Source organism: Martes martes, assembly GCF_963455335.1.
Source record: "Martes martes genome assembly, chromosome: 3".
Lineage (NCBI taxonomy): Eukaryota > Metazoa > Chordata > Mammalia > Carnivora > Mustelidae > Martes > Martes martes.
Window position 1 is genome coordinate 182,015,274 of NC_137890.1, and position 13,772 is coordinate 182,029,045.

The following is a 13,772-nucleotide window of genomic DNA, read 5'->3' on the forward strand; positions in this document are numbered from 1 at the left end:
CATACAGTTAGGATAGTTCAGGGAATTAATATTAGGATTTGATTACCTATTATGACGCTTTTAAGGTTGTAAAACTAGCAAAGTGAATTTTAATATTTTTCATTAAATGGCCTTTATTTAAAGGATCCAAATGCTTTTCTACATGCAAAATATTGTGACAGCAGTTAAATATTCGCTTTAAGAAACGTTATTAGATGAATAAAGTTAGCAAATATTTTAAGTAATTTTGCTTGCTTGTATATTACAGATTCTAAATTGGTCTGATGTATAATTTTTACTCTTCCCATTTTTTAAGGATCTACTAAAAAAACTAGGGCAATACAATTATTTGTTTTAAACATGCTTGCATGAAATGGGAAACTTAAAAGGATTCTTTTATTTTGGTATATTAATTCTTGAAAGCATTTTATTATTAAACATCAAAAAAAAAAAAAGATGCTGGAAAAATTACAACCAAGTAGCCTAAACACAAAGTAATGTAGGATAACTTCGGTCAGGAAAAGATCAGTTAGATCTCAAATGGTCATTTATCCTCAACTGGAGAAGGAATGTAATTTACTTTGATTGAAAGATATCCTACACATGTTTGAAAATAATGAAATGCAGTTTAAAGACATTTAAAGGCAAGAGAACTAAGTGAAAATCTGGTGAGAAAGATATAAATAATTTGTTACATAGATAGAAGAATAATTATGCCAGAAGACTGAAAAATGTTAAATATCTGAATCAAGAGAAGGGCCAATAAAACACAAAAGGTGGATATCCTGGGCACTAAAAAAATCATCTTAATTCTAAAAATTCAAAACTGTGTTCAGCCATCCATCAGCATAAATGTGAAGTGTTATAACATCTAACTCACAGGATTATAATAGATGACAAAAAACAGAAGCCTTATATAGTAAATTATAAATATCTTGGACAGCAAATTGGGAAACTTATGTTATCTTTAGCTAAATGATGAAGATAGAGGAATACTGAGAAAACATTGTTCAGGAGATAAAAACCTAAAAGCAAGAATTTGGGCATTTGTGTTTTTCTCTTAGCTTTTTATCTTTCAGAGAAATCTTAGAACTTAGTTAAATAACATCTATTAAGTACTCTGAGAATCTGGAAAAATTAAGTGAGATCATCACTGTTTGCAAATTGATAGAAAATAATTTGTGCTTATAAAAAAAGTCCCTTATTTGACATAAAGTGCTTTATTTTAAAAAAACATGCTGAGGTTGTTGTTTAGAGAGAACTATCAGTAAGGAAAGAAGCAAAGGAAGCTTTTAAAAAAACAATATGACTTGAAGGATACTTAATCCGTTATCACTAAAAGGTATATTCTAATATAATGTAAATAATAAATGCTGCTCATATATCAAAGATCATATGAAAAGCTGGCAAAAAGACAAATTATGAAAATGGGGTTAGTGAAGAAACAGTTTTGAAAAGAGAGAGGTAAGCCTCAGTCTACTCAAAAATGATAGGTTTGGCAGCAATCTTTCCTTCCACAGGGATTTGGCATGCCAGATGAATGATTTTTCCACACAGTGTTTTAGGTCATGGGAAGAGGACTCATTTTCAGATAAAGTCACCAGGCATTGCGTGGGAAGAGAATAAAAAGTTACTACTGGTTCAAAACTATGAATTACTTTTGAAGTTATTTTAAATAGGAAATGTAATTTTATTTGAGTCAAAGATGGCCTATTCAGAGAATGAAGGCTATAACACTATATAGTCTTAACCATCTACCTACTTAAAAATTCCTTATAAGTATAGCTCTATAAGTTTTCCGATAAAAATGTGCTTCTTAAATAAATGAATATGGATCATGAACATACATATAAAAATAAAATAAAATGAAGAAAGGCTAATATTTGACTTCGTTTACTTTGTTCTATGCTCTCTTACGAACTTCCAAAAACCAGAACCAAATACGTTTATTAAAATGCCTGGAAAGAAACATTTAGGACTTGGAAGGTTAAAAGAAATGGCATTTCAAGTTAGGTTTTGGTAGTTCCTTTTTTAGAGCCCTTTGAGACAATGTTTCTGCATTCTCCATAAGGAGAGAGAAAGCAAGAAATCAGGTAGCTGTTCTCTCTTGTGCAAAAATCACTGCCATAGAACTGACCTGCCAAAAGTATGGGGGTTGGGGCAGAAAAATGTATTTACTATGGAAGAATGTGTGCTCTGTTAGGAAGAGAGCTTACAAGAAAGCTTATTTGTGGACTATAGACTATTGCACGTTTAACAAAACACAAGAGAAAAGAATGTCCAACAGATAATATGTTCAGGAACAGTTCAACATATAAACTAGCTTGTGCCCAGAAATAAAATATGGATACCAGACACCACTGCAGTCAAACCTGTCTTAATTTGCTTCTGTTTTAATGACCTTTAGAAACTGGTCCAAACTGATTATCAGCAATACATTGTTTTTGCTTTTTTTCTTAAAAAAATATTTTGAGACCACTTTTGATACACACACATATAATTCTGTGGTCATAACAGACAAATATAACTTTAATGAGACTAAACAAAAGTGCAAAACTTAAAAAAACAAAATTAAAAAATATGGAAGCATAAGCTAAATTTTTCTGCATAGCTGAAATCTATTTAAAGCAAGTCCTGTTGCAGGGTGGGAGAGGGTACTGACAGGAAGATAAAGCAGTTTTTTAAAATGTCTTCTGCACATTTAAATGATGCAAAAAATAATTTCACTCCATAGGCTTGGAAAATATTTCACAGACAGTTCATTCCTATATCTTTAGAGACCATGGTTGTGGCAGTGCCTCCTTCTGCAAGGTAAACTGCGGTGCTGGATTTGGAATGAACTGCCCTGTCACTGCCATTGTTGTTGACCTCACAGTCCAGTGGTTCAGTGGAGATGACCCACGTGGAGGGGCGCCACCGCTTAAGAGAATAGGGAGTTTTCACACGTTTCTTAATCTTTTCACCAGATCCTGATTTGCCATCTTGTGTTGACTCACCGACTGGAAATAAAAGGACAGGAAAATAAACTATATATAAAGAAACTATTAAATAGTAAGAAATTAGGGTTGTAACTCAAGAACAGATCAAACTAATATGTGCAGGAGGTATTAATAGACATTACTTGAAATTCATGATGCCAGGCAATTATTTTCTAGGCAAACCTTAACCAACTTATTCTGAGACTCTTTAAGCCCAATCGTTTTCATAACTGGTTGGATTATTCTATTGGGCAAGCAAAAACAGAGGAGAAAATTGGAAGTTCTCAGCTGTATTCTCAAATCCTTTGTTTGCTGGTAGTGTTCCTAACTTGGCAAAATGCATTTAATAATTCTACTCAATATTCAAAACAGATCAAGTTTTAAAGGTATATGGCATATAATATTTTCAGAAGAATGATATAAATACTATAGTATTAATTTTCTAGTAATTTCCCCTTCCCACAACTGACAAGACATTTTATTGCTATGGAGCCCTGCTATAGGGTGTATCAACTGGTCTATAATACAAGCCACTCAAACAAGGGGATAGATTCTGCTGATTTTTTTCTTTTTTTAAGTAAACTCTAGGCCCACATGGAGCTCAAACTCATATGCCAAGATCAAGTTGCATGCTCCACTGACTGAGCCAGCCAGGTGTCCTCTACTGATTAATTTCTGAGAGCCAAATCCCTTTAGGCCATTTTGTAGTCCTTGACAACAACCATAAAACATGACTGCTTTTTTTCATAAAGTGCTATCAGCCTAAAAGAGAAATCACTTGTATAATGATGACTATTAAAGATTTTGGTGTGCTGTCTTGTGTTACAATCCCTTTAGAGCTAGAAACCATGTAACAAGTTATCTGTCTAAGGGACCTGTGGCAAGATGCCACAGGCAGGCAGGAGGCTCAACACTTAACTCTTGGACAAGATGACATTAAAAAAAAAATCCCCCCAAAACCAAGAACTTCAGTTAAAAAAAATAACAATAGTGATTTTTTCTGAATTTTCTCCAGACTTTAAAGATTTAAGGTTAGTCTGATAAAATCTAGATGTGTATATAATAGATATTAATATACTCAACAACTGTTTCAAAGTTCTACTGACATCATTTTACATGGAGCTTTTAAACTCGTATTTACTTAGTTTCAGCCATTCACAGCAAGTACGTGAATTGCATTATGAACTAGCAGCTATGTAAGGTATGTGTTAAAGTTGGTGTTAAGTTCTGACTGTTGTGACATTGACTAATTATCAACAACAAAAAATTACTTTTTTTCTTTACAAGAGTCTGATTACTTTTGAGTCCAACCAAGTGGCTTACCATGTTTCCAAAAGCAGTAAAAATAAGTAATTGCTAGTTGAAAACACAATTTGATTTTATCTAAGTAATTAAACGGTCCCAAAAGACAAGCAGGAGAGATTAAATGATCCCTTCACTTACACTGCAAACCGCTGCCATCAAGGACATTTGTGGCTGAAAGATCCAGAGAATTAGGCCTCTGTGCTTTTCTGGGTTTTGATGGTCCAGGATCTGCTACTGTGCTTGGAACACCCTGTGTAGGAACATCTTGCTCTGAACATGGATTACTGTTGTTGTTATTGGAATTAGTTCGGCCACCTTCCAGTGGCCGATCCCTCCTGTCCACAAGACGATCGAGAACACCTTCATCATGGCCAGCCTGTTGCTCTCGTCTCAGTAAAGGTTCATGCTCATCAGGACTGGAATTAATATTCAGTCGGGTATCCTCATTAATGAATTGATTCTGCAGCATTTCTTGGCCCCTGTGTGCCACTGTGTTGGCTGTCTGGCCAGATGGTACTGCCCCATTAACATACTGGGTAGTGGCAGTATGGGAGTTAACAGTGTGGTTTCTACCTGCCACACCATTCATGGTGACTGTCACCACATGAGGTTCTGCAGCATTGATTGTATTCATCTTGGCAACTCCAGTTTCTACTTGTTTCAAGTTTGATTTGTGCTTGCTGCCAAATTTCAGCCGGGGCTCCTTTGTTGAATTTTTGGTGTTTAAAGGCAAACTAGTAGGTCTCTTAGGAAGGTTTTGTTGCTTGGGCAAAGGATAGATCTGAGCAGGTGGAACATCTGGAATTAAACACGCCTGGCCATTTGCAGCTTGTGTGAAGTCCTGCTGTCCAGTTGCTTCTACTGCAAGTTTTATGAGTGGGTAAAGCAAGCTAGAACTGGTGCTGCTCAGTGGGTCTGGCCCACTGAACTGTTTAAGAGAATGCTCCATGAGATTCTCATCAGAACTTTCCTTGAGGTTCTTATCAACTTCTTTTGGGTCCAGCTTGTTAGTCTCCAAGTCTTCTTCCGTAAGTTGTAAGCAGACAGGGGTTGGCCCAATGGGCTGTGAAACATTGGTGGCATGCAGATTTGTTTCATCTGAGTATGGCATCTCAGATATAGTGGTCATGCCAGTGCTTGGAGTGAGGCCAGTGGTGTTTGTGGTTGTTGTGTTGGTGGACAGGCTGGTGACGCTTGTTTCAGGACTGGGGATTCGAGCTTGTGCTTGCTGCCGTTCATAGTTAATTGAATTTCGATTCTTTTCCCCTATGGTCAAAGGCGTGCTAGACATCGAATGTTCGGAGGAAATATTCTTCACAATGCTGTCAGTATGATGGATAGAGTCTTCAATGTATGAGGAAGAAGAATAATCTGGATAAGGGCCAATCTTTGGCACACGCCTATTGTGTGACAGGTTGCTTAAAGAAAGAAAAAAAGTGCCACACTGAGAATGTACACTTATGGCAAACTGACCCTCCAAGTTTAATACCTCTGATTTTAAAGGATGAACTGCTTTTTATTTTATTCCTAACCATACTGCACTAGAGGTAATGTAAAAATTCTGATCACACAATTAAGTGTCAATTAATAACTTGCTAGATGCTAGTTTTTTTTTTTAAAGATATCATTTATTTATTTGAGAGAGAGAGCACACGAGAGAGAGCAAGAGCTGAAGAGAGGGGCAAAGGGAGAGAGAGAGGCAGACTCCCCACTGAGCACAGAGACCAGTGGGGCTCAATCTCGGGACCCTGAGATCATGACCTGAGCCAAATGCAGACACTTAACCAAATGAGCCACCCAGGTGCCCCTAAATGCTAGTTTTATATGAAATAAGACTACTGAAAACCTAGTGGATCTAGATATGATTTTTATGGATGTTCATTATTTTGGTTTATAAGAGTTAATTTAAAAAATCTCCCCTATAGCTTTGTAACATTACCAAATATATCTTTATGAACTGTATACTTGCACAACCAGATATAAAGATTCATGAGAGGAGGAGCCACTATATGTTTCTTTTCTACTCCTACAATCCTAGATATGTAGTGGCGACTCAATAAATACTTTACCAATTAAGTTACAATGGCCAAATGGTAAAAAGAACATAAGCTTTTAGGTTCTTCCAAAGTGCTTCCATGCTTCCATTAAGAGGAAGTCTAGCAATGGGATGTACCTTTCTGGGGGTAAATTGAGCCATATCAATGAAACTTCTACAGACTAAGAGTATAAAACAGAGTGTGACATTCAGATAAAGGAACAATTCAGAACTAGTCTCCAGTTATCAAGAGTTCTTCACAGTCCTTATCATACCTTGAGAGGGATGGTTCTTGAACATCACACTAAATATATTTAGGTCATTTAAAATAAAGGCAGGAAAAAAAATAAAATAAAGGCAGGGATAGCTTTAACTAAACAATGGGAACATTAATAGATACAAGTATTAGGAGAAAAGCAGCAGCTCAAGGAGAATGACAGGAGGGTGAAGAATAAAAAAAGTAGTTGTATAGTGCATGATTTCAGGGAAACTATTTAGAAATGACTGTGGACATGAGAAACAGTATGTAAAAACATAGAGCTGAATGACTTAGGGGGTGAAAAATGGTCAATACAAGGGAGGGTCCCATCAAGGATTTCTTACCATTCAGGAAAAGTTTAAAAGTACTTAGAGTTAAAAGTAACTTACTCCTGAGAGAGGTAGAAACAACATGCCAGAGCACACAGAAAATACAGAGATCAAGGGAGAGAGAAGCAGAAGACTATCCTCAAGTGGCATAAAGTACGAAAATTTGAATTTAGGATTGCAAGTCCTTGACTTGCTGAAATATAAGGGATAAGGTTTCACATGCTGAAGCTAATTCAGTCCAAACACAAGCAGTGTAAACCCAATTTTGGGTCTATAGTTCATAACACAAATTGCTCTTAGAAATTAGAATAGGAAAAAAAAAAAGAAATTAGAATAGAAAATAGCAAAAAAATAATTCAATAATCAAGTATGGTTTTATCTCAATTTTCTCTGGTAACTCTTTCCTGGGTGCTTTTCTGAAAAATTTTAACATGTATTAAATAAAATGACAAATTTTGGGGAAAACATTCCCCCAAACATGGAACAAAGAAACATAGGTTACATTATCTGAAAGTTGCAATTTTTTAAAGGAATTTTTTTTAAAAGCCCTTTTATTTAGAATGAAAGATCATAATTTAACAAAGAAATGTTTCATAAAGTAATATTCATGATGGGATAGAAAAACCTAACGAATTGCTTTCATGTTAAGTAGTAGTAGTATATTCTATAAACAAAAGAGCATTGGATAGGAAGACTAAAATCTTGGTCTCTAGTGAAACAGTGGTTAAATAGCCAATTTCATAGTTCTATTCTCCCTAAAAAAAAAAATAAATAAAAAGTAAGAGAAAGAAATAATGGCAACAAATGATAATGAGACAATATATGCAGAAGTGCTTATAAACTTTTGGAACCATGAAGATGTTTTGCCTTTATTATTTTTGGGAAGTAGGAGCATTAATAAAGACTAACCTCTTTTACTATATCTTGAGATATTAAAAAATCATAAATTCCATTTTGCACTTATGCCAAACAAAAATCTCTAGCAAAAAAATGGGCATATTGAAAGAAATATCACAATGTTAGATTGTATGAATTAATCATTGTCTTTTTAGACTGGTTTAATCGTATTTTTTCCCTAATCTCTGTTTAGTCTTAGTTTTCAATACTGGCTGATGAATGTCAAACCCCTCCAAGGTCTTACCGCTCATTCTGCATAGCAGTAGACATGGGATTGACTGTTGGGCTCACAGATTTGTTTCTTTCCCATATCATCATAAGTTCAGCCATTCGCTCCTCAGCACACTGTGCAGTAAGCCGAGCCTCCGCATCCTGGTCCCAACAGTCTTCGATTGTCTCCTTGAGTGACCTCACTGCCTATAATAAAGTACATGTCAAAAAGTATATCTTAAAAAAAAAAAAACTAAGATTTTTAGTGACATGAGGTAAAAGAAAAATCAATTATCTTTAACCAATATTTTACACAGCTATAATAAAATATTTTAGACTTCAGAGATTTGTAAAGGGTCATTTTTCTCAAAAAGATGAGGAACTTAATGTAAGCAAGCAAGGAACTTAACTCCTAAAGAATTAGCCATAAATGTGAGCAAGTTGTAAAAAGTTATGTGGTTCATCAAGGTCACAGGTTTCTGACATTGTTCATTGTTATTTCTACCAAAAGCCACTAATTCCACTTAAAAAATGAGTTTTAAGTTTGATGGAATTTTGGCACCAGGCTATCTTCAATCTCTAGGTTAGCTTTTTTACGCCTAGTAAAGAGTACTTCACTCTAACTGTGAATTTTAAAGACTTGGCATTTTCTTTTTCTTTAAACTAATTTCAGTGATAGTATCAAAAGCAGTCTGTTCTGTAGTATTCATCCTTATCAGCAATGAACAATAGTCTCCCTTTTGGGGAAAGTTGGTTTGAACTTCCTTTTTTAAAAACAGATTTCATAAACTGTCATCCAGAATCCTTTCAGACTTGTTTTTTGGACTTGTGTTTATTAGGCTTCAAAGCTTTTTGCTGCAGATATTCACAGTTCTTGCACTTTTAAAATGCTTTCAAAAAAATTAAGATGAGGGTTGCCAGATCTAAAAAATAATGTAGAATAGCACTTAATTTTAATGTTTTAGATAACTGACAAATCATTTTTAGTATGTATTACACGCAATGCTTAATCTGGGCATTTTATTTTACAAGCCTATTTTAAGCTAAAATCCTTGTTAGCTTTCTTGGCTATATTTTTAGTGTTTTCCTAATAATTTGTGTTCTCTAACAAACAAATCTTAACCTGCAGGAAATTTGATGGTGTTTGTTGTGAGCATATGCTAAATGAATATCCGCACCATGGCCCACCCTTGATACCATCTTTCTTGCTCCCTTAGCTCTTAAGCTGCCTGCCTCAGTGTGGCATTGCTGGTTCCCCAATTCTGACCACAGCACAAATCCAAAACCTACCTTTTAAGGCTGAAATTTACACTGATTTTTTTTTTTAAGATTTTATTTATTTGACAGACAGAGATCACAAGTAGGCAGAGAGACAGGCAGAGAGAGGCGGGGGAGGGGAGAAGCAGGCTCCCCACTGAGCAGAGAGCCCGATGTGGGGCTCGATCCCAGGACCCTGGGATCATGACCTGAGCCGAAGGCAGAGGTTTTAACCAACTGAGCCACCCAGGCGCCCCTACACTGATTTTTAAAAAGATTTATTTATTTATTTGAGGGGGTGAGGGGCAGAGGGAAAGAGAGAGAGAGTGTGAAGCAGACTCCACACTGAGGGCGGCACCCATGGTGGGGCTTGATCTCATGACCCTGAGATCATGACCTGAGCCAAAACCAAGAGCTGGATGCTTAACCGACTGTGCCACCCAGGCGCCCCTACACTGAATTTTGAGATCTATTTGAATATATGTTCCAGCCTCTGACTTTAGAGTAAAAATTAAAATTTAAACAACAGATATAGATATTAATAATCCTCTCATTAAATAATCATCAACCTATTTCTCAAAATTTGGAAGAACCTGAAGAATAGATAGTGATCATCTGGAGTTTAAAGAAAACTACCTCCCTGAGGTAGAAGTTTGGTGTTTGTGTTAGAAGTACAATTGAATCTGTTATTTATGGTAGTCATATTCTACAAAGTTGCAGTAAATGCTGAATTAATGAACACTGAACCATTTCTCCTAGGGGAAATATAAGGTTAGGTTCCTGTGAGCCTCTGGCCACAACATTTTTGTCAACTGATCAATAGATAATCTTGTTTTATTTGTTTTTCTGTTTAAAGATACCTTTAAAAATAGGTATTATTAATTTTATTAACTGTGCTCATGATCAACAGCATTCTACCACGTCCCCTAACAAAGTAAATCTAGCACATTTTTCCCTTCGTCAAAAGGCATATCACAGCCTTCCAGTGCTTATGAACACTACTCAGCCCTTTAGCACTACACATGGGAGCTATTTTAAACCAGAAATCACTAACAAAATGCCCCTAAAATGTAAGAAATACACAAAATAGCAAAAAGGACATCTGTTTATAGTGTAAGAGATGAAACAAAAAGGCAGAGGACCTGTTGACCTCAGTTGGGAACATGTATATCTAGTGACTAAAGTTTTTCGCTGCTGTGTATATCCATGATCATAAAAGCATTCAGAATATTGGCTTTGGGATTATAAATCAATTTGAGCAAGCAGTCGAATTCTAAACACGAAATCCATCAACATGAGAAAAAAACTATATGTAATGGATTTTTTTTTTTAATGTAATGGATTTAAAACTGACTTGGATTTGAAAATAACAGAGGGAGTTCAGAAATCAGCAAATTTTTTTTTTAATAAATATACCTCTAAAAAATAGTTACACATTTACCTTAGTGGATTTTGATACTGGTTTGATAAAATGAACTGGTCTTTCAATTTTGAAACAATTTCAAAATTTTTTTTATAAATACATTTAATGTTCCAATGGCAGCATAATTATAGATGTTACCTAACACTTTTCTTATCTTTCATGGATTTGACATTTTAGAAGATTATAGGCCAGTTACTTTTTTTTTTTAAAAGGACTCACTTATTTATTATTTGTGGGAGAGAGCAAGAGAATAGGGCTGGGGGAAGGGAAGGACAAAGGGAGAAGGAGAGAAAGAGTCTCAAGCAGACTTCTGCTGAGCACGAGTCCCCATGTGGGGCTCAATCCCACAAACCTGAGATCATGACCTGAGCTGAAATCAACAGTCAGATGTTTAACCAACTGAACCATCCAGAGGCCCCAGCCAGTCACTTTTTAGAATCTCAATTTAATGACATTTCCTCATGGTTAGATTCACGGTTTGAAACTTTGGCAGAAAAATCACAAAAGATGCTGTGTTCTTTCTTTTCTTTCTTTCTCCCTCTCTCTCCTTCCTTTCTTCCTTCTGTCCTTCCCTCTTTTTCTTTCTTTTTTTTTTTTTTTAAAGATTTTATTTATTTATTTGACAGAGAGAGATCACAGTAGACAGAGAGGCAGGCAGAGAGAGAGGGAGAGAGGGAAGCAGGCTCCCCGCTGAGCAGAGAGCCCGATGCGGGACTCGATCCCAGGACCCTGAGATCATGACCTGAGCCGAAGGCAGTGGCTTAACCCACTGAGCCACCCAGGCGCCCCTTTTTCTTTCTTTTTAAGATTTTATTTATCTATTTGTCAGAGAGAGAAAGAGAGAGCAAAAGCAGGAGCAGCAGCAGGCAGAGGGAGAAGCAGGCTCCCTGCTGAGCAAGGAGCCTGATACAGAACTTGAGCCCAGGACCCTGGGATCATGACCTGAGCCAAATGCAGATGCTTAACAACTGAGCCACCCAGGCGTCCCTACAGATGCTGTATTCTTCTCATTGCATCTTATCACGTGGCTCACAATTTTGATTTGTCCCATTACTAGTGAAGTTAACCTTGATCGTATGTCAGAGTTGGTGCCTGCCAGGTTTCTCTACTATAAAGTTCCATTTTCCCCTTTTATACCCAATCAGGTTTTGTTTTGTTTTTAAGACTTTAATCAGTGTTTTTGGGGTGGAGGAAATACTTAAAGTCTCTGTAAAAATATTATTCTCTATTCATCTTTTTACCCACAGTTTTAACATCTTTTGATGCTTCTTGGCTGAATTCCTGTGATGCTTGCTAGCAACAAGACATTTAAAAAATGATAGTAAATGCATAATAGAAATATGGACAAAGGGCACATAAACAAGAAGTGCAAATTTCTGATAAAATATGCAAAGATGTTAAATCTTACTATGTTGAGGCAGTACAGCATAGTAGTTAAGAATATTAGTTCCAGTTTTGTAGCAAGAATGGCAATTAAGAACCTGGCTTCCAATCTTGGTTCTAGTATTTACTAGCTGCAAATTGAAACAAGATCCATTTCTACCTATCACATTAAGAAAGTTAAAAATATTTTTATAATATAAAATGTTGGTGATGGAAAAGCAGGCACTTATACTATTGTCAGGAGTGTCCTCAATTTGGAGGGTAATCTATCAATAACAAATTATAAATGTATTTACCCTTTGAGTCAGCAATACTACTTCCAGGAATTTATTCCTCAAACACATTTATACCTTTATAGAAAAATGTGTGTATAAGATGTTCATTGCAGTATCATTTTTAACAGCAAAAGCTACTACCCACATGTCCTCTAATAGGGATCTGGCTAAAAACTTGCAGTGTAATGGATACTATATAGAATGAAAAGAATTAGGAAGACGTATATGTTCCCAATTGCTAAGTAAAAATTGTAAGGTAAGTGGATGTAGTAATTCCCATCTATATGTTAGAAAGGGATATAAAAACATATAGTCATGTAATCCATAGAAACTTCTGAAGCCTACAGAAGGAATGCAACAGTGGTTGTTTCCTTGGAGGGCCTTTTAGATGTCTGAGGACAGCTTATTTTTTGAATCGCTAAAAATTTTTTATTGTTTGAACTCTAAATTTTAACCACATGCATTTAATGAATTTTTTGAATAGGTAATATATGTATGTGTCAATAAATTCAAAAGGTCAGGAAGAGAATACAATCTCCCTACCATTCCTATCCACCAACCATCCATTTTCCCAGTCTACAGGCAACCAATGTTACCAATTTCTTGGGTATTCTTTCACAGAAACTTTATTACTTTTTTATTCAAACACATACCCATCATATACCACTCACACAGATCTATGCATTCATATTCTTTATTACTAAACATGAAGTGCAATACAATGAAGTGTATACACTGAAATCTTTCTAAAACAAAGATTTAGATGCCTTTCCACACAAAACTGAAAGAGACCCTTTCCTTTCCAAAATAGAGCACCCATTCACGAACTGCCCAGAAGAGCTCAGAAACACCAAAATCCAAGCAGCTAAAAATTGTGTATTGGCTGTTTTCTGTATCTGGAGGAAAGAGAGACACTGAATGAGGTTATATTTGTTACTTTTCATTATACAGTTGGAAAATAATTTGTAAAAACACTTTTTCAAAAAGAGACCCCACCTCTACCCACTCTCACCCCTGCCAAAATAAGACATTCACCAAGGCACTGTCCTGGATGATGAATAAAATTTGGTAAACAGAAATCCTACCTCTAAGAAGTTTCTGTATTTAAGACAGAATCATTGTTGATGCATAATAATAGTTAACAACTGTTGAGTTCTTACTGTGTACTAGACTGTGTTCTAATTCACTTAATTCTTATTTGAGGTACTATTATCATCCTCACTTTTCATATGCAGGAAAAGAGGCCCAGAGGAGAAATTAGAGAACAAAGCTAATAGGTGGCAAAACTAAGATCAAAGCCCAGGCAGCATAGCTCTACAGTTTATACATTATCCTATGATGACTGGCTCTAAACTATGCTGACAGAATACAGCCAGTTCCTAGTGGATAAATGGGTTCTATTATAGAAGTTGTAACTTGATCATTTTTTTGAGAAAAATCTA

At 35.7% G+C, this 13,772-nt stretch overlaps 1 protein-coding gene across 1 annotated transcript in view; it reads right to left on the reverse strand.

Moving 5' to 3' along the window:
* Positions 1-382: 382 nt before the first annotated feature.
* Positions 383-13,772, reverse strand: part of BMPR2 (bone morphogenetic protein receptor type 2) — a 205,899-nt gene continuing 192,509 nt past the window's right edge. The window contains exons 11-13 of the mRNA XM_080799849.1: positions 8,027-8,199; positions 4,401-5,680; positions 383-2,978 (exon numbers count right to left, since the gene is read on the reverse strand). Of these exons, the coding sequence (XP_080655975.1) occupies positions 2,728-2,978; positions 4,401-5,680; positions 8,027-8,199 (1,704 nt within the window). The 3' untranslated portion in view covers positions 383-2,727. The remainder of the gene's footprint in view (positions 2,979-4,400; positions 5,681-8,026; positions 8,200-13,772) is intronic.